Source organism: Eleginops maclovinus, chromosome 11 (genome assembly GCF_036324505.1).
Source record: "Eleginops maclovinus isolate JMC-PN-2008 ecotype Puerto Natales chromosome 11, JC_Emac_rtc_rv5, whole genome shotgun sequence".
Taxonomy (NCBI): Eukaryota; Metazoa; Chordata; class Actinopteri; order Perciformes; family Eleginopidae; genus Eleginops; species Eleginops maclovinus.
In genome coordinates this window covers 21,920,004-21,942,343 of record NC_086359.1, presented here as the reverse complement: position 1 = coordinate 21,942,343, position 22,340 = coordinate 21,920,004, and the positions used below count along the sequence as shown (strand labels likewise).

The 22,340-nt window shown below is 39.2% G+C and overlaps 1 protein-coding gene across 7 annotated transcripts in view; it reads right to left on the bottom strand.

The window, feature by feature from the left end:
* Positions 1-259: 259 nt before the first annotated feature.
* The window catches only part of gria3a (glutamate receptor, ionotropic, AMPA 3a), a 69,333-nt gene continuing 47,252 nt past the window's right edge, over positions 260-22,340 (bottom strand). The window contains exons 10-16 of one of the 7 annotated variants that reach the window (XM_063895766.1): positions 20,967-21,173; positions 18,803-19,176; positions 16,282-16,480; positions 10,216-10,463; positions 9,388-9,502; positions 3,123-3,371; positions 260-1,699 (exon numbers count right to left, since the gene is read on the bottom strand). In XM_063895766.1, coding sequence (XP_063751836.1) covers positions 3,126-3,371; positions 9,388-9,502; positions 10,216-10,463; positions 16,282-16,480; positions 18,803-19,176; positions 20,967-21,173 — 1,389 coding nt within the window. In that variant the 3' untranslated portion in view covers positions 260-1,699; positions 3,123-3,125. Of the gene's footprint in view, positions 1,700-3,122; positions 8,308-9,387; positions 9,503-10,215; positions 10,464-16,281; positions 16,481-18,802; positions 19,177-20,966; positions 21,174-22,340 lie in introns of those variants that run through there. The other 6 variants (XM_063895767.1, XR_010166801.1, XM_063895770.1 and 3 more) reach the window with 6 other exon arrangements.

Below are 22,340 nucleotides of genomic sequence, written 5' to 3'. Positions count from 1 at the left end.
CCCCCATGCCTCAAGCGTTCCTTATTGTTTTAATATTTTTACAATGTCAGTTTTATGTTTGTCATGGCTAACTTACCTTATTGTCTCCTGGCCCAAACGCGCTCCCGTACCGGGATTATTTCATGTCAGGTTTGTTGATCCAACAGCATGTCTGAGGAAGTTGTTCGACTTTTATGATAGAAAATTAACCTGAAGCCGTACAAACACACTTTTTCTGAATGATGTGTTACCGTTCAACAAAGAAGGAAAGTCCAAAAGATGAATATAAACCTGCTTTTATTAAGGAAATGTAATAAAATCCTTTGTACATGTCCTCCCCACCGAGGTTCATTGTGTCCATACATGCAACTCTCATGGTCGAGGTACTGTTACAAATGTACTGAAAAAAAAAAATCAAAACCAAACTGAATCAAGTGTCGTTGGGACCAGAAACTAAACCAGGGTCCATTTCGAATTACAGTCTCTTAAAACTACCATCAAATTCACATGCACTTTATCTGGGGAGAAAAGGATGAGAAAGTCGGTTTTACTAAACAAATGTAGGCGTACATGGTGTGTAGCGTTTTTTTGTTGTTGATTTTTTCCTTCAGTTTATAAAAAGTTCACTTATACAAACAGACAAACGTTTCATGTGTAGCTCTTTCATCAATGTACAGTCCCCACCTGCGTAATGCATCCACACAGAAAGCGTATCACTACCAAAGAAGCTATGGTGTGTTGTCTTTTACCAAAAATGTTAGAGATTCACAGCTGCAGATACTGCATTTACATGAAACGGCCTCTAAGAGTGTACAAAGTGTAAACCATAAGCTCAGTTAAACCATTATAATATGCAGTCACATAAAAAGGGGTCACTCTTATCGTCTCTACAGGATCATAATAGTTTTGACTTCAACAATATGGCACTAAGTGATTAAAGCGGACCTCTTTCTATAGAAACAAAAACGGTCTTGTTTCCAAATCGTGGCAGTTGAAACAAATGCAGTCTTGTTTGATTTAAACAAGCATCTACGTGAATACAGTCATTTGTATGTGATGTCCAACAGGCTTTAAAATAACTCCACCGAAGCAGGTTGATGATCACCTCTAGTTTCATATTAGTGATATTTTAAAAAGTAAAAACTGGGGTACAATGTAGTCACTTTAACTAATGCTTAAACCTATTGATTGATGCTTGTCCTAAATATTATGAAACTAAAAATAGTCTTATAGTAAAACAAGAAAATGACTTTACTTCACTAAATATAACATTTATCCAACATAAGATTGCACCACAAAAATAAGTCTGTAAAGGATTCAAATGACTTCATAAGTACTCCAAGATTTTATGATTTGCAAATCATGGCTTTTTTTTCTTATTAAAAATAGAAAAAAATGAAATTACAACAGTTCATCTAATTGTCATTTGAAGCTCCGCAGATATTTTTAAGTGAATTAAATTTGAGTTGCATTGCCATGATGCCAAAATGCTCCATAAGGCACTACAAGAGGCAAATCTCATGTTTCCAGAAGCAAGAAAGTCCTTTTGCGTCATTACCCTCTGTTAGTGTGACGGGCCTCACGAGCCACAATGAGCACTTGTGTCCAAGCTGATGACAGAGAAGGCCTCGCCTCCAGGAAGCCAGCCTCGGGGTGTCGGGGTCACACAGAGCGGCTGATTCCATTCAGACGCACCAGTGGGAGACGACACGTTTCACATCTGCAGGAGAGGGGCAAAGGGTCAGGAACAGATGAGAAAGCCTCAGCACTGTAGATCAGGGGCGTCCAGACATTTTTCACATACAGGAAAACATATGAAGGGCTGGCCCCTCACTAGAGCTGAGGTATATTGCTACATATAAGTGAAGTTATAAGTTATCAAAATCAATCAAATGAAGGAAAAATTATGCTAACAGCCTAGATCCCAGCTCCCATAGGGTTCATTTATTCTGTTGTCAGCTCAAACCTTAATCAGAAGCCCCAGATTGCTTATAATAAGGGGAAATATGAAGGGTTTATTTCAAGCTTGGTATGGAAATAAGATATTGGTCTTTTTTGGTATCAACTAAGATTTGTTTTAAAATGTTTTGAACTTTAATTGACTGAATTTATTTTTGAATTGACACATAAATACTAAAGCTCAGGAAAAAATGAAGAGACCACTTCACATGTTTCTTAAATCTCAATCTCTACATGTATGGCAGCCATTCCAGTGTCTGTTGAATTCCAACACAGAGAAATGTTGTCAGTAGTTTATAGAATTCAATAAAAAATAAATAAATAGTTTAACTCAAAGACATACCTATACATTATAAAACCAGAGAAACGAATAATGCTGCAGTGGTCTTTTCATTTTTTCCAGAGCTGTATATAAGATAAGCATGAGTTTCAGGCGTGTTCCATATTCCATTATACTTTTTGAATTTGCTGAGGGTCATTAAAAAATAGACCACCCCGCAGTTGGCTCCCCGGCCATAGTTTGGACACCCCTGCTGTAGATCCTCTATGTAGGGAAGTCCTGAGGAGCCAGTGAGAAAACAACATGTTCTGGCGGTCCATTTTTAGTCTGATCTAAATAGAAATGTGTCCTCTCTTTATTAACTCAAAGTGAGTAAACAGTCAGACTTATAAGACTATAAAACAATTTAGATCAGACTAAGAAAATGTTTTCCTTTAATTTGCCTCTCAGGGCTTCCGTATATTTAGTTGGTTCAACTCTAAAACATAAATCCCCTCCTGTCTTAGAAGATAGAGTTGAGTGAAATCCTGAGATGTGAAAATGTAAAAATATCCAAGTAAGCTAAACATGAGAAACAAAGAATGTTCAATCACAGATAATAATCATAAGATGTATGAGTGTACTTGTTTAGCAACATCATTCAAAATAAACCTTTACATGGTTCACTTTATTTCATTATTATAAAAAGAAAAACCAGGACTTAACAGGACAGCCTGTTTCCTTAATGCATATTTTCTGCCAACTCCAAAACACCTCTCAAGAGTTTAAATCCTCAAACATGGCATGCTGGGAAGTACGATAATATGCTGATGATAAGTGACCTTTTGGAGGTGCTCATTGATCCTTATCTTGATGTATTCCACTGTTTTCATATTTAAACAATCTCAGACAGCGAGACACTTACCCTCTAGATCTTTACACTCTCTGTCCCGTACACATTGTAGCCTTCACGGTACGTGGCAAAATTCTGGGTGTTTGCTGGAGGGGCTGGCTTAAAGTTTTGGGCATTCTTTTCCAGCTTCAGTCTTTTGGTTTCTTGCCGTGACTTATAGCAGAACTCTATCAAAGCCACGGTCATAGCCAGGCCGAGCCCTCCCACCAGAATATAGAAGACTCCTGCCACGTTGCTCAGGCTTAGAGCACTTGTCTTGTCCTGGGGGGGGGGGTGTAAAGACCACCGTTAAGAATTTTTGAACTGGCACTGTGAGACTGAACTCAAACATTTACACAAACACAAGTTACTTCCTGCTGCACTAGGACTAAACACCTGTGTCTACAAAACCCTCTACATGACAGATGCCTACTTTAGCCTATCAGTGAGATGAACTTAAAGTAGTCTAATCCTCCTCCCGAGGTAAATCTAGGAGCTGTGGAGGTGAATATAGACAGTTTCTATCTCTCCTGCTCTACGGTCTCTTTACGAGAGTCTACAGGAAGGCGGTCGTGGTCGTACAGGTCTACAAATTAAACCCTCGAGTGACTATCATACTGTAGCTGCTCAACTTCAACACACTGCATTTGTACAATCAAAGTGGCAAGCTGTGGAGTGCGAATCGAACCATTTTATTGCTATTAAAAGCCAAACTGTGATATTGAAATTAATTTATGTGAGTTTTACCATTTGCATTCCCATCCTTTGGGACATCTGGTAGCCGTAAGGGCAGCAACTTAACTGACATATAACCATTTTTCTTTAAGTAAAGATGTAAAATAAATGTTCCTTATTCTGACACTCAGAGTATGAGACATGACTGTTAAATACTATTGGACCACCTTGTGCTCGGATGGTATTTAAAGGTCAGTTTGGACTTTGTCAGAATATGGATTTCTTTGGCCAAGTAGTCAGTCATATTGAGTAAAAATACACAGCTTGCATACAAATGAAAAACAAGAACGATAAACTAACTTTCAATAAAGGTTTGGACGACGAAATAGCAGTATAATGGTTTCAATTCTATGATTCAACTTTCAATATCTTATGGCATGAATAGTGTGGTGCAATCATGCTGAAGCTGTACTAATCTGGAGTCTATACAGTAGTAATGATGTCATGTCAATGTCATGAGACTATGTGTGAAGTTAATCTCGTTTTTACTCATGCTTTTCTTCGAGCATTCAAATATATGTAGATATGATGTTCTGATCAGCATGTGAGGGAGAATGTATGCTTTAGATGTTTGCATATGAACAATTAGGTCAAAATGCATTTCTCAGTATCAGTATAAAAAGACCTGCAGCGACTGACCTTACTTCCAGAGTCCTTGGTTCCACATTCACCCTTATCGTACCACCATTTGTTTTTCAGCTTGTCTAAGATGCCTTGTTCACTGAGTTTCAATACTGCAAGGTTTACAGGAGTTCTTCACGTGGGAAATAACATAAATAACATTTTATTATGTTATTTTATGTTATTAAACTTTTTTAACTACTTAAATACTTTGCAAAGCGATAGAGTAGGGTCCTGGCCAACACATCACGGATAGCAAGCAACACTACAGTAAATATATATATATATATATGTTAATGTATAAATAAGACCTTTCATAATCCATGACTACCCTAGCATGCCAGACCCCACCTTTATCGCTTTGAGTAATCGGCACACACTGATCACAAGAGAAAGATTTAACGTTGCAGAATAAAGCAGCTGCTGCATAGCTGTCACAGAATGAAAGGAATCAGAGGCAGTCATTCCTGAGGGAGCCTCTCTGGCTACGGGCAGCCTTTTAAATGTTTAGCAAGGTGGATCTAACAGGAACCCTCTCTTGACTAACAGACAAAACATAGCAGTCAAATTTCATTTACAGCTATAAGAGATCTCCTACACAGATAATCACTACCAGCCAGATGAGATCAGGACATTTTGGATTTAAGAGTCTCTAAAGACACATAGTCTGAGCCGAATCTCTGATGAGGGGAGTCATAGTTGTGGGCTTTTGGTTTGTTTTGCAAGACATTAGTTTCAATTTGATTGACTGATAGATTCCTGGGCCTATTTCCTTTCAGAAATAGGATCAGTGTTTGTAATTCAACATCATTAAACATATTGTATTCACCACTGTGTTCTTGGTTTGTTTAAAAATATGCGTTTCTGACTATTCATAAGGCAACAACAACAGTAAGAAGTCATGCATGATGTTAGTGGATGAACTGCAGTCCTGTTCTCCAGTCAGAGCTCGTTGGAAGGCAAAGTCATGAAGATTCTTTGCGTTGAGTTTGGAAACTAGGAACTTTGATGCATGGATTTCAATACAACAAAATAAAATGCATCTGAACCAACCTCTTGAGTTTCACTTCTCAACATTTTCTTGACAGAGGAGCATAAAATGTTGGTCTATAAGCCCTTTACACTTTATGAATCAAGCAGATGCAGTAAGATCGAACACGCATTGACCTGTGAGACCATTATTTGTAGTAGTCTCTGAGCTTGGGATGAATTGCAAACAAATAGAGCTTTTTAATGGGGTGTTTCCTTCCTTCTGGGAGCTTCAAATCAACAATTTTGCAATAAATTCTATTAAAGTTTACCTCATTATTAAAAAAAAGAGCAGTTGAGTGTGTCAAATTTACATTCATAATCTTTGTTTTAGATTAGAAAAACTACGGCGCACAAAGATTATCATTGCTTCTGACCAGAAAATGTCTGTCACAGAGTATTGTGGGTTAGAGGACAAACTGATTTACATTTTCTCTCGTTTACAAATTTTAGACTTACATTTTACATTCAGCTCTTAAAGAAAAAGGCTCCTTTAACCTGCTGTCATCAGACACACTTCAGACACACCACCAGGTGGTGGCCATGGACTAAGTAACACACTGATGAGCACTTACACTCAAATACTCCCTATTTTTTATAATCGTCAAAACCTAAATACAAACCAAATGTCCTTTATCCATACCAAAACTAAAGCATATATATATATATTGCATGTAGATGATAATACCCTAAATCACATGATGTAATAAAAGATTGAACATCAAAATTCAAAGTACAGTGCCAAATGAAAGTCATCATCCCTGCTGGAAACTTAAAGAAAAATAAAAGGAACTTAAGAGCTTAATGTTCAGTTGTAGTAACAGAGAAATATAAAACTGTACATCCGTTCCCCTTTCAGGCCGCTATGAAGCCTGAACCTGTAATTATTTGTCCATTGGTTTGTTTAGCTGAATAATTCGACAAGTCATTTTCTGTCAAGAGAGCTGTCTCAAACCTCTGAGTTACAACTCCACGGAGAGGAAACTCTAATAGATCAAACTGATTCATCCCACCTGGCTTGGCTCACTTTTACAATAAACTGACTGAGAGCTTTTATGCAAAAAACAGCTCAAATTTAAAGAAAAAAATAATACTAATATAAAATGTATACAAAATGTAGCAAAAAGTTGCAGTAACACTGACACTATTTTGTCTTTGGATTTATATCCTTCATGTTCATATATTCCTTGTTTTACTCTTGTCTGATAATTACTCCTATTGCACACAGAGCTTTAGGCCTGCATTAAATATAAATATATAAACCCTTAATGGTCCCACAGAGAGGAAATTCACATTCTGCATTTGACCCATCCTAGTGTTAGGAGCAGTGGGCTTCCATTGTGACGGCGCCCGGGGAGCAGTGTAAGGATCGGTGCCTTGCTCAGGGACACCTCGGTAGCACTTGGTCTTTTGGGGACTTGAACCGGTTCCCCAAGCCAAGTACCTATCGACCACCGCCCACAACTCCACTTATATGAGCAGTAAACAAAAACAAAAAAACTTTTGAATCTTGAAATTGTTAAATCCAAAGTCAATAAGGAGTTCATTTAAAATGTAAAAAAACACATACTTTTTCTCTCATCTCTGCATTATCTCTGGTGACTAATGATACAGTACATGGGGGGGTTAATTGTACATGCAGTTGACCAATCAGATTCATTCCTTTCTGGATCTGGAGTATTTGGCATCCTTTTCTTCAGGAAGCGGATCAGAGAAACTTATCTGAAGTGCCTTTACGCTCCTGAAGAGAGGAGGCAAATGTTTTATCACTACGGATTATTTTTGAAACTATAGCCAACTTGCCACTTCTATGAATATTTAATGTATTTTTTGGTGCATTTGACCTTTAACCCTAAATAGATGTCTGTTGATCATATTTTTCTCAGGCTGGTTGTTATAAGTGTGTTAATAACTAATGACTGCATTTTTCTGATCAAGTACAGGAGGTGGACAGAATAACAAGGACACCTGCACAATCTATTGCAATGCAATGTAACAGCAGGTATGATAAATCTAGCATTTGTGAAGTTATTTGTCGTGGCCCTGTCAGAGCGTTTTTTATTTACCTCTGCAGTCATCTTTGAGGGTCATAGTTTATGAGACATTTAAGCTTCACAAAGATAGTATTTATTGTTGTGTTGGACTTGATACATTGCACAGGTGTTTCTTTTATTGTGTCCACCCCCTGTCGACTTAACTTTGTCCCTATTAGATTTAAGTCCTAATAGAACTTCACACTTCAGTCCGTCTGCAAAACAAGAAAACAGCATCTAAAAACACTCACAAGCACACACAATAATTCAAAAGAAAACAACCCATGCACAATGCTGACTTGTGGCCAGAGTAGGATATAAAGCACATCCTGTGTGATGTCAAATACAAATCACACAGGATGTGACTTAATAAAACTATCATTATTGATTTCTAGTATAGATGTGCTGAAATGGATTTCAGCTTCCTAATGGTAATGATGTCATCGACTGTCCTGCTGTGAAGGTTCTCAGTGGTAGTTACATACAATATATTTCCATCTCATTGTTGAATTACCCACACGTGCTTTTCTGAAAGTGAAATAGGGAAACACAAATGTGTCAGTCAGACGGTGATCGTCTACTCTCTCTAACCAGGGGATTGAAGCATATTGCCAGCGAGAGGAGGCAGCTACTTTGTGTTATCCAACCAGGAAGTATCCATGTCCTGCTCACTCAGGAATGCATGACTGGAGTCGGTAACGTCAAAGTTTGCCTCTTCTCGTTTCTCACAAGGTGCCACTGTGGTCATGATGCAAGCTGAAGAGCAGAGGCAGAGGTGGATCCACCGTTCAGGGCAGTAACTGAAACAAAAAAGATCAGGAGCCTCATTTATGGAAAGGACGTACAACAGATTTGATTGAAGGAAATCCTGATAAATGTCTGAGCACTTTCAGCGAGGTTAGATTTTGTGCACACAGAAAAGGCCAGAGAAGCTTTCTGTCAATCTGTTCTTGTTATAATTTAACTCTGCTTCTAGAAAAACACTATCCTCTTGCAAATGAAATGTTATATTCATAAGCAATAAATATCAGCCAGTTTTTAAAGAAGCTAACGACGCTAATTTTGTTTATTTTGCATAGCCTCACCTTAACATCTGAATGCATCTTGGCTTATTTGCACATTTGGTTTAAGCTCACCATTAAAAATGACTTTACTACAAACTTTTCCAATCAAATCCTTTTGTACAAATGGGGCCCCTGGTCACATCTTACACTCTACTCCTGCAGGGTTTACCAGGTCAGGGTTGCCATGGATAGACTTTGACTGGCCTTGAGGTCAAGACCAACCAAAGGTTTCTGTCAGTCTTACGCTGGATTTCGATGAGAGGATGTTGGACAAAAAAAGTTTGGACTGTTAGTCGTCACTCTGTCATTAGAATTCTCACGTTTGCCTGCGATGCTTAGTCCCCTCAAGACAACGCTGTCCCCCGTGCCTGCCCTAACCCAGGCGGTACATTGGAGAGTGGGAATAAGATAAATAGATATATAATAAATCCTAGCTTTATTCCTGTAGTCATGAAGCTACAAATGGCCATGTTGGCCTGTAGATATAAAAAACAGAGGGTATGATGGTTTCTGTATTTCATAACTACAGACCAAAAATATAGAGGTACTGTCTGAAGCATAACGTTAAGCACTAAATAATCAGATTTACTCTGTCCTACTTCTGCACTTTGCTTATCTCACACTATTACACTTTTTCCTCCTTCATTAGCCAAGTAAAGGGTTCCCAGTTGATCACAGTTGCAAGATAAGAATAGTCAAATGTATTTATCTGTTACTTATTAACAGATAATTGGGTCTAAAGACTCTAGTCAGTGACAACAGCCTTGCCGATTACTCTGTTCTAGTATACCCGACTTTGGTGACATTGAGGCTGACCTTAGAGTCACCTCCCCCGCTGCCGCACTCTCCCTTGTCGTACCACCATTTGTTTTTCAATTTGTCCAAGAGGCCTTGCTCATTCAGTTTTAATACTGCCAGGTTAACAGCATTTCTTGAAACGATAAAACATAGCTTGTAAGAAAATGAACAGGTCCGTGAGAAATCTAATATAGAATATTAGTAAAAAATAGTGATAAATATCAATGGTTCATAAAGGGGAGCACGGAAGGGACAAATTGGTAAAGAATTTAACTGGTGTGAAGGGTAAGAAGCATTTTTACAGCAAAGAAAATGTTAAATATTAGAGAGGTGGCATGGAGGGTTACATTGCTTGTAACTGAAGTGTGCGGGATGGGGACATTCTGTCATTGTTAAATTAGAAATAAGAACATCCAGCATGCAACTTAACATTCATCACAACCAACAGACCAGCATTGTTACTAGCAAAGAACACAAATATCCCAGAGTTGAATTAGATGCAATGCAAAAGGGCACCACAGAAACCAGGAGGGAGGAGAGGAAGAGGAGCAAAACAAACCGGGATGGGGAGAGTGACACATCGACATTCAAATAGATTAACAGAGTGACTTATATACCAATACCCGTAAGAGGAAGAGAAAACAGAGACACAAACCAGATACATCGGACACAACAGAAAAATGGCTGAACGTGTTGGATAAACTCAAAATACTGATCACTCAGAGATGCAATTGGAGTCAAATAATAAGAATTAAGGAGTGAGGAAGAAGAAATGGCAAAAGAAAACATCAGGGTAGGTGGAATACTATAACAACAAGGAGGATATTGTTATATTATCCCACCCACCCTAATGCAGAGCCTTTAGGTGTTGCCACACCATAGCCCTTAGAGTCGAGGTTGCCGCCCACTTTCATGGTGTCGCACGGTTTCCGCTGCTCTATGTACTCGTTCATTGTGGACTCGAGTAGAAAGGCGAACTTGCCCTTCGACTTTCGTACTCTGGCAACCCCGTCTGGTGTTGTCTTGGCAAACACTGAGGGTTCAGCGGATTTCATGTAAGACCACATTTTCTCATAAACTGCTATTTTGGAGCGCTGCATTTAAGGACACAGAGAGAAGACAGAAACAGTTCAGTTATGCACTTAAAGAAACAAACAGGGAATATAGTTATACTGAGCTGCTGTGGGTTAAATGGGAGAGTTCATTTTGGGAAATACTAACATAAGAAGATGGATACCACACCCATCAGAGATTGGTATCCATCTTCTATTGTACTCACAGCAAGAAAGAGATGAATCATATTTTCCAAAATGAGAAACTGATCCTTTAAAGCAACACTTGGAAAATGACTGCTGCTGCACTTCCTGGACACACCCTGTTATAGTCCTTCAACAGTCCATCCTACATTTAAATGACCGAGCATAGAAAACTGATTGTTTTTTCCATTTAAATCAGCTGATATAATCAAGCATAATCAATGGCAAGTTTTTTTTGTGTGCTCGCCCTGCTGGCATCGTGATTGAAGAATGGATAAACCATCGGATCCCAGGGTAAAAAAAGTAAAGCGAGTGACTGTGTAGCCTGTGTGTTTAATCACAGGTCAAATCTGGATTTTACTAGGAGAGCATGATGTCTGAAGCGCCCGCTGTGACATCACAGTTTGGAGCATGTCCAAAAGCGCAATATGCTTAAAGAATTCAACACATAGAGAACAGTTTTCTGCCTCGTGTAATTCAGAATGGATTCAACCATTAAAAAAGAGAAGTGCAGCAGAGGTAATGGGCATCATGCCAGCAGCCTGAAGTCTGACAATCTGGCAGCCCAGCAGAAGCAAAATGCAGGCCATGTTTGGAATCAATAATAACAGAGAGCTGTGACCTCCTGCTCCTGTCCCGACCAGCAGGTCACAGCTGGAGTCACAGTCATCCAGGTTTCATTTATATTCCATTTAAACTTCATTTCATTTGTGGTTGTGCAACATTTACATTTTTCCAATTCAAATATGCAGCTTGGTGATAATAGATGTGCTTTGATTCAATAATACAGAAATATGCGGGACAATGATTATATGGTATATTTAATCAATTCATTTAGGGCTAAATTCATGTAGGTGGGGTTTAAATGTTTCTATTAATATGTTAAACAGCATAAACATAGTGTGTATGTTGTTTCTCTCCTTTAATCTCTTTTGTGTACACCTTTTTATGAAAGCAGTTGACAGATTGTCTTCTTCATATACTCACAGTCTCCAAATAATATCAATATCTGGAAAACAGGGAAACTTCTGCTTTTTAGTTTAAATTCAATAAAATATGTATTCTCTAACATGATAAAATGTTTTTTGCATCGTCGTGTATTCTAACATGTTATCCATGAGTCCACATGATGTTAAGCCAAACACCAGTTAAATAATTCTGGATTCTCATGTGTAACACATTTGACCTGCATGCTTGGAGAATGACAGCTTCACCTCTGTGGCCCAGCTGCCAGCTGGAATGGCTGCAGTCATGCACAGCACCGCCCCGCTCTGACACTCAGTACGCTGCTAAAAATGGCCAGCGAGAGGCTGATCGTCGGCCACTGGGGAGCTGGAGTACACAGCTGTCTACAACAGAGGGGAGAATAGAGACGCTGCAGTGAGCTGGGATAACGTGACCTTCTGCTGAGCTGGGCAAGCGGGAAACGCCTCAGAGGAAACTTTAGGTTGAAACTCATCATATTGCAACACTTCTTCTGAAGGCTGCTTGTCAGGAATGAGATTAGGGCATGACAGTCAGGTTTCATAATCACTCGGGCAAATAGGAAGTAGAAGCCTGACGACGATCATCTGACGTCAGAACTCAGAGAACCTGGGGCATGTTCCAGTTTCAAAAAACAACTGAAAACCATTATTATTATTATTATTATTATTATTATTATTATTATTATTATTATTATTATTATTATTATTATTATTATTAATATTATTATTATTTATTTTACAGTTTTTCCTATTTAAAATGTATTTTACCTTTATTAAATGTTTTTTTATTAATTCATCTTTTTTTTTAGAAAACACTGAGTCATATCTCTTGTATAGAAAGTGTTTAATAAATAAAGTATATTATTATATATTTATAGTCCTACATATTTGTCATTAACACCCCACATTGTCCTTCACGTAGGATTGTTTTTTTATCGCAAGTTTCCTATTAGAGATGACTTTTCAACAGGCCCCTATCGCCTCTAGTTACTTCCTTATTTATAGCATTAAAAATGCACAAATCAAGAGTGTGCGTCTGGTGTGCTCCAGATTGTACGTTCAGTGGTCCTTTGAGTCAGTCCGACGTCACATCTGTTAGGAAAAAGTCTAGCAAAACATTGGAGTGAATCTACAAACTGTCAGCTGTGCGTTGTGTGCGGCCGCGCTGGGTAAATTATTCACCGGAGATGTAATGGATTGTGGGCTCAGGCTAGCAAGTGAATCATTCTTGACATATGCACAATTTCAGTTCAGTCGAGTGTTCATGTAAACACTCTTTACATGACAGTAATGGCTGATGACAGGCCGGACCATAGTGTGAAAGCAGCCATTCTTTTCTGGGTGACATCAAGACGCACGCTTGTCAGGAGCAGGTTGGTAGCCGGGGTTTAAATCTGTGCTACACCTTGTGCTGTCAGAGTCATTATTCTCATCACAGCTACAGCTTTACAAAGAGAAACGATTTAATAAATACATTTAAATGTTTGGGTTGTGTAGCCTCAATAATATTTTAACTGACCGGGGCAAGTGAGGAATCTGGGTTTGCTACTCATCCATTCTGGAAATAAAGTAAACTTCTAGCTTCCAGTTCATCTCTCAGCAGCTGCCTGAAGGCTGGGAGTGATGCACAGCTCTCTGCAGCATCTGCCACGCTCGTATCCACAAATTGAGATGACAGACCAAACAAAGCATCCTCAATCTTTCTTGGGTTTTGTTGTTATTTGCTTTTGGGAAGGATAAAGTGTGTAATTAAAGTCTTCATATACTGTTTGTTCAAGATCAGTGGTAACTAATTGATTATGTAACTAATTAATATCTTGGCTCGTTCCGAACATAGACTGTATATATAAAGGTTCAGAAGCACCACTGTAATGAAGTAGGATTTATAACTCACACATTTTGGTTTAGTTTTACTGTCTTTATCTACATTAGAGTGCATTAACTAAATGATCCAGACAAGATGTTGGTGAGTTGTGGAAAGTAATACAGTACAATGTGATATAAGATCTAAATTGAAGTACTTTAGAGATGTTGGCACCCTAATTTTGGCCAAAGGCTAGCTATTTCCCCCACTTCTATATGCTAAGCTAAGCCAATCATCTAGTAGCTCCAGCTTCATTGTGAGGGTACAGACGCTACAGTGGTATTGATCTTTTAATCTTACATGAAACCAAATTTGTAAATCTCCTAAAATGTAGAGCTGTTAATCTAAAAAGGGTGTCCAGATATTATAGTCCCAATGTTGTATGAGCAGAAAAACAGCTAGCTGAGGAAGAGCGTTGAATAAAACTATAATAAATTAACCCAGTGGTTTTCAATCATTTCTGAGAAGAATATTGAAAGAAATGGCACATTAGTTGTCATCATATATGTCGTGCAGTGAGTAAGCTGTATGATTCTGCTTTGAAGTGCAATATAAAATTGGTGTTTACAGTTCTTATTTATCATTGGCTTTGATTCACCAGATTTCAATGAGCGTTCCTCAGAGCCGCTCCTCTGCAGTGACATTTCCAGTTCGGAGGAAGAAAGGCAGATATTTGTCACTCAGAATGAAGTCACTACACGCCTGTCAATTATCTCCTTAAGAACACCTTTGACAAATCACAGCCTGCCAAATGCATCGTGGATTAGCATATCCACCGCTGCCTATGGAGCTGCTTTTAATGTGATGAGTCACCAGGAAGCCTCAACAATAATTAATTTAATGCATTCAAATGTTTAATGTTTAACCAACCGGCATATGAAAGGAGTATTTTTAGGGCTGATGCATGTGCCAATCAACTAGAAATGTTCTCTCTTTACTTTAAGTCTTTTTTATAATCTCAATTAACACATTGAGAAGTTTGTTGGAAAGTTTACTTTTTGGCAGCAGAATTATTGCTCACAAAATTAATTAAAACAATTTACAACAAATATTGAAATAAATACATTAGTTTTTTATATTTTTGATAGAACTATATCTTAATGAAATACTTATCTTCCCCGATGTTGTATTAGTTATATCTCTTAAACAGATATTTTATATTTTATCATCGGTGTGTTTCCTAATATAATCATCTCTGAACAGCCAGTGGTTTTAAAGCTGAGCAGTGCAGGAGGCAGCAGGTTAATGCTGACCTCCTCCACACTGATCATGGTGATTGCTCCAATTGAATGTTTTTAGACCTAAGTTCAGAGCGCCACAGACGACCATACCACTCTTCTTGAACAACTTTATAAATGGAGAGGGTCACAGAACCGAGCCTCAACTCGATCGCATCCCTGCAAAATCCCTCCTCTCTCCACTATAAAGCACACTTTTCTCTTGAGAGCTATGCTTTTATTTGATGTTTGGACTGAATCTGGAAGCCAGCTGTGAGAGTAAAAATGGAGCAGAAAGCCAAACCTCACAGACAGAAACAAGCTGTTCTACCCTCACTCTATTCTAACATATTTACCCAAGCTGTCTGAATATCTCAGAGGAGATCAGAAGATGTGATTTTACAACTCCCTGTCTGATCCAACAAACGGGGCCTTACTGGTCACTCCAGAGTGTAACAGTCCACAGGGTTTGCATTTATGAAACGTCTCAGACACACTTACACCAAGAGACTGACTATGTCTAAAAATAGATGGAACTTAAGAGCCGGACACAGGATGTAAATGACATTTCCATTTCTGAGGAAAAGGAGGCATCTTCTTTGAGATTACGGTTTAGTGACAGCAGCCCACAAGTTGGAATTTTAATGACTTCTTTAGTCCGTCTCAAACTTTTTATTTTCCCAAAGTTTTGAACACACAACAGAGCTTTAGTTCCTATTCAATCTTTATGACTGAAATCAGTAAAGCTTGCGGCAATTCAGAAGCCCAGACAGAACTAAATCTTCAAAATGTTATGCGGCATTTAAAAAATGTATACATTACTTTCAAATGATTCACTTAAGAAGACCCCGAGATTAGACAATCTGACAACTGCTTTTCTGAACGACTAACATGAATCAGAGTTTATGAGTGTTATCTTTTTATAATAGGATGTTTAATGCGCTGTTTGACCTTGATAAGAATATGTGCCCAGTTGCTCTGCCAGCACTTTTTCATAGTGGAGATAAGAATTAATCTGCACATAAGTGGAGGCAAATCAAAGTTTGGTTTAATGAGTCTACTAATGGTCGGATGAGGGACCATAATTGTTGCACAACTGAATTATTCCTCTTGTGTAGAGCTTACAAATAGCTTATGATTTTGTTTGCAAGAACCAAAATCCCTTTTCTAGGGATCAATTTAGATTTGTGGTATTACCGGAAGCACTGATATCCTGCTCTGATGATGGCAATCCATCTCTCAGTAACTACTTTAGATCACTTAACAAAAAAAATGCATGCAATTTTCCTGTCGCTGTTTACTTCTTTAGTATTACTTCATTCATATTTATAAAACACTGTGTACCACTCTGTTCTAATGCACTGAGTTAATGAAGTGTAGTAGTAGTATTAGTACTTTGGAAGTGCTGTGTCAGGAGAAAAATACAATTCTAGACATTGTAGTATTGATTATTCATTCGATTTATGACCTGGCAGGTCATAAATCAAAACCCGCTGGAAAGCTTCGGGGACTTTTAGAGCTCTTTGGCCAACATTAACTACAGTTTCAGTGCAGCGACAGCATGGATGACAAACAGTGGAGACACTCACCCTAAAGAACTCCTTAGTGGAGCCTGAGTCTAACGTCCCATAGGCGATCTCTGTCTGCTTGGCCAAGTCCTCTGCACTCTCGATGGGAGAGACCATCCTCTCCACAGTGAGGAAGGCAGCCAGGTTAGCCGTGTAGGAGGAGATGATGATGAGGGTGAAGAACCACCACACTCCTCCCACGATACGGCCAGACAATGATCTGAGAGGAGGAAACAGAGCAGACACACAGAACATGATAGCAGTATTATCTAACTATCCCCAGGAAGGGGAACAACCAGAGTGATGTGAAAACTACCTGGCAACAGAGCCCCGATGATGGAGGCAGAGGAGGCTGAGGAGTGATAAATGTTGTTTTACTAAGGTGGATAGGAAGAAACAAAACCTGCCTACTCATTCATACTATAAGATGTTTGACCTTGCCTTCATTAAAGCACTGGGATCAGGGTTTCCAGTTCTTCGGGATTCTTTAGGTTGTTTCTTGCTTTGAAAAGTTATGTTAGCCACGCTGCTAGCAGTAACCAGGTTGCTAACGATTTACTGCATGAACAAGTAGGTCGATCCTCTTGTTCACATGTAAATCCATGGAAAGCGATTAACAGTGTCTCTGTTGAATAGTTGTTTTGGTAAACATATGTGTTGTTGGTGAATAGCAATTACAATAATAGGGAGGAAAAGTTGAAAAAATTAAAATGATGCAACCATGCAGATACTTGATTAGATTTGTTTGAGTCCATCTGTTATCAAGTAACTGTTTCCACCCAAAATGTATTCCACAGAGGACAAAATGGGTCTGAAGCAAAAGCACCGTGAGACTCTGTCTGCAATTGAATTCTGGATGTGATGAGCCGAACTGCTCCCCCACACAGACTGTCCCATCCTGCTCACTGGTCCTTAACCAATTCTTCACAGTTTCCACATCAGCGTTAAGGCTCCTACTTTAAATTGCTGCCTTGCAGAGCAACCCGGGGTTCATATTCTCTAAATTTGAATGTCCTGGTGCAATCCCCAACTTCTACGATCGCATACAAATTCTACTAAATGGGCTGCACTCCTCACTGCAAACGAGGATCCATTTGCATCACATCACTGCTTCAAAGATGTACTGCTCTGGATTCCTCCTAATATATTGTTTTTAAAGCTTATTTATGGGTTTATGGTGGTGCTTTCAAGTTGTAAATATTGCCAGCATGTCTAAATCTACAGTAGGTCTTATCTCCATCATCAAGGTTTACACAGGGTGTTATTCTAGGCCAAAGTCTTATCAGTAAATGGCTTATAATTGAGATAATTATCCAAAATGTCATCATATTAAGGTCAATGACCATACTTGAGATAAGTTGGGTTTAAAAATGGTTGGGCCAGAGGCAAAGTTGTATCCACAAAAAAAACGATAGAGATGAGTCGAGAAGAGTGGGTAATTAAGGTGCGGAAACACTTCCTCTTCTGGTGACTATAATGACACAGAAAATGATGGTCTATAAAGTAAAAAAGTGGAGTTATAAAGTATTCTTTGGCAAAAATGACTCAGCCATATCCATAAAAAAAACCATTTGTACTTTGGAGCCACAATGACATCCTTGATTTGCGGCTGAATAGATTTTTCTCCTTGAATAATTGAAATATGTAGACCCACAACTCTTCCTCTATGCTTCTACATGGCATTAAGTCGAGTCAGGCGCATATAGAGCTGTTTACCTGAGTTCACAGCCTGTGCAATTCCAACTTTAACAGTCAGAGGAAGAAATCATCCATTTCAATTGACAAATGGAAAACTGACCAGGCTGGCATCCCATTGAATAGGGTTGCCCCGAGTGTGTTTCCAAAGTAAAGAAAAAAACCTGAAAGAAAGCTTTATGTCCCATCATTAAAACCCCATTGGTCCAGTGGCACATCATCAATAAATCCTTTCAAGACTAATTTGAATCTGTGAAAACCTTCCTCCTTTCCAACCCGCTTCTTAATAACCTTCCAAAATCCCGGATGAAAGGATGACGAAAGCAAGAATCCTTGAAGAAGAGGTCAGGGACAACACAACAGCGATGATTCAAGAAATGGATGGATACACAAATGGATAGGATGGCCATTGAAGGAGGGAAATATAGGTACAGTATGGTGCTGATGATATTTTTTCCCCCACAAAATGCGTTATATGCACCAATGAGATGACCGTAAAATGGGACATGCAGCAAAAACACGGTAGCCCTCCAAGAGTCATGAGAAATTTCGAGCAGTGGATGAAATGTGATGACCCCTTTGCATTTTACAGCCCTCAGCATGGTGGATATAAGTTATTTTGTGGATGCAAAGCATTACTGCTAGCATGCAGTTTTAAAGCAACGGTTTGAATCAAAGAAAATGGGAAGAAAGTACAGTGAAGTGAAGTATGAGGACAGATGGACAGCAAAGCTCAAAATAACCTATATGCACCATGGCAGGGAGGAGATGTATGAACGGGACTATAAAATGCAGAGAGATGACGCGGACAGCTGAAAGGTGGTGGAGAGTGAACACAACAACCAACCTTGGTGAGATATCGCATCCTTGCTGCATGAAGGCACCCAGGGAGAACCACAGGCTATTAAAAATCCCAAAGTCGTTTGGAGGGTCTGGCGGGCTCTGAGGGTCTTTGGCCTCATCGTTCTCGTCCAGATGCCACTCGTAAGGGCTGAACCGGCTCACCAGGAAGAGCACCACACTCACGCCGATATAGGCAAAAACTATGCACATCCAAATCTCATAGGCCAGTGGGTCCAGGAAGGAAAACACCCCAGGCTTGGACTTTTGAGGCTTCTTAATCATAATGGAGATGCCCAAGCTCATAAAAGGCTTTGAGAAGTCTATCACTTCTTCCCGTACCAAGGTTATAGTTAGAGGAGCCACGGCTATGTCAGCTCTCTGTGAAAATGGGAACAGGCACACTGGGAGTTAGTCATACAGATAAAATAACAAAAGTGTTACATGTTGAATAAGTAAAGAAAACAATTGATAAACTCAAAGTCAAACAGATAATTTACACTGCCTTATAATCACATAAACATGCCCAGGCCTCAGCTTCAAAGTGCATTCATGGTGAAAAGAGATTGGATAAGGTGCGACAGCTGAGAATATACTAAATAGCAGACCTGTGAAAATGCCAGTGAGAGGGATATCTGCCATTTGAAAGTGAGTCACTCAGCACTTGTGTTGGCTAATGTCTTTGTCTCTATCCAGATCTCCTCCAAGCATCGAGCAGAGGGTTGGAAGACAGAGGTGGAAGAGCTTATGTAAGCAGTCCATCAAATGTGAATCTGTTTAAAATTACCTCCATCAGATCCTCTGCAAATTGGTATCTCACCACAGTGAAAAACTGTGCATGCTGGTATTGGGACTAAACTGACACCAACAAATAGACATATTATACAGACGGTTCATTTAAGGTCAGGAGGGGTCTCAGCCAAAAGTGTCCAGAGTTTATTTTGGATTCAAAAATCCATGGCTGTTTTACTTTTTACGATATGTCATTTTATTTTGTCTAAGTTATCCAGGCAGGGAGGTCTGCAGTAAAGCAGAGTGGTCTGTAATAGAGCTGTAACAGCAGGAACTACAGGTGTTTTAAATGGGGGACCTGCACTGGAGCACAGTTTGCATGCAGATTTCTGTTCTCTGGCGTGTACATTATTTAATAATTTTATCTTGTTCAATCCAGTTCAAGTGTGAGTGAGCCATGAGATGCATGATAAAAAATTATTGACCAATTTTCCAGTTGAAGAAGAGCTTTCCAAAACCCACCCGGCTTGCTTTGAGTGTCAGACGTAACATGGCTGTGAATGATGACAGCACAGGGGGATTACGTTACAAATGCTGCTGCCATCTGCACTGCTTAAAGACAACAGATTTAACTTTTGTAGATTGTGGCATGGAGTAATTCTCTTGGCTTACAAGAAAGTACAGAGAATAATATTTAATATAATTTGCGCACCATATTTTGACTAAAAATGGGCGTGGGTGAGTTTTATGAAAAGCCTTTTCTTATGCTCAGATGTAATGGACACTTCAAGACATTGACAATGCTTCACAATCATGTGAACCAATCTCAGGTTTAAAGCAGGGGTAGGTTTTCTGTTTGTTTCTCAAATATTTCATACAAACCTTTCATTGTGAAATGTACTGAGAGAAACTGAACTTTTTATGCTCTGTTCATGCTTTAGAAATTCTAGCCTAGAGACTTTGTTCAATGACAGGTCATTTCAGACAGAGAACTGTTTTACAGATTCAGATTAATGCGCACATCCCCCTTAATGGTAAAAGTATTTTTAAAATGTAAAGTTTCCTGCAGAAAAAGTCACTATTCCAGCATTAGTAACAACTGATTACTCTGAAAAACAACCCAAAAGAAGAAACAAGGAGCAAGTCTAACAATGCTCGCAATAAAACACGTGCCAATATTGGTGAACCTTTTCAGAGAGGGAGGAAGCATTGTTGCTAATTCCTTAGCCTTCTGCTAACCCGAGCCCAATGCTTATATTTAGGTAAAGTCTCAAATCCTGTGGACAGAGCTGCAGGAAGATAACTCTGATTTCAAATTCTGATGTTGTTTTGCCTTTTCCAGAAAACTGCCTACCCCAGCTTTAAGTAGAACGAAATGATAAAAGATTACAGTAAACCCCCCCCCCCCTCAAAAGCTACACATGCATACTGATACTCACCCCATACACCAGTTCACCCACCATCCCGTTCCACGTCTTGGTCTCTGGGTCTCTGGCTCCATACTTCCCATCTGGGACTACCGACAGCTTATATCTTATCCCCACATGTTTCGCAATTTCAGAAGCTAAATCGACACAGTAGCCTTCATATCTGTCATTCCCATCCATCTGCATATAGTTTTTCTTGTACATCACATATGGAGCTTCCTGTTAATTAGACATAATTATGAGTTCATTGAAAGAAAACACACACATCCACAGTGGCCACACCAAGGCCGTGACTGGCGCTGAAAGCATGCACACATGCTGGGGTGACAAACGGATGTGGGGGACATAAAAACACAAACAGAGCAGGGGTTTAACAGGATCTACGCAGCATCAGTTACAGTAGAGTTATCGGGGGACTAGACAGGCTAAAAAAGCGGGTTGCTGCTGGAGGAAAGAGGCCGACTGGGCCCGTGGGAGGAGCAAAGCATCTAAGAGATTCTAAGGAGGCAAAGCAGGTTTTCCTCATGCTAACCTCATCCGCAACTTTAACCTGTGGAGATGGGTGATAGGGGGAAGGGGGAGTTGATGTGGGGGAAGAGATGGGGGATGCACATGGAGCAGGCTGAAATGGAGCACTTTTCCAGTTCATAAAGTAAACGTCAGTGATAGCAGAGGGACACATCAAAAGCTAGGAGATGAATCCAGTCATCGAACAAACACCAAACGTCAGAAGAGTAGTTGTATGACGAAAATAAAAAGGTCATACTGGTTGTTTTTCGTTCATTACTATCATGACAGTAAAATAATCTGCTTGTTGTCTCGATTATGTCATTTGAATATTCCACATCACCTCTGTGCCTTGGATTTCAATAAAATATGTATTTCCTCCAAAATGGAAACCATGTCTGCCATCAAACCTCTCAAGAGGATATTCAGCAATGGTGATTTATTTTGTCAAAGGCAGGAACATGCTTTTCAGAGGTTTTTGGACTAAGTATTGGAGGAGACTGTGATGCTCTCACAGTCTCCTTTTTGCTGTTGGAAGTACTTCCTCTTACCTTCTGTCCTATATGCAGTCATGTAAACTGTTACAAAAAACAAAATGAAAGAGTTGCACCCTATAATAATAGGAAGGCCTTTCATTGATGATTTACTTTAAAGTTATGGAATGTAAGAAAAGCAACATGAAGTTAATGACATGACTGTGATGTATCTTAAACAATTTATTCAAATCAAAGGCATGCCTGGCAGTGAGAAAATAATACGATGACTCTACTCTTCTGTTTTCCTTTCCTCAGTATTCCTGCCTGTTCATGAGGACAATGAGTTACTACACATTGAAATGAGAACGTATGACTATTACATTCTGAATTTGTCTAAGATGAA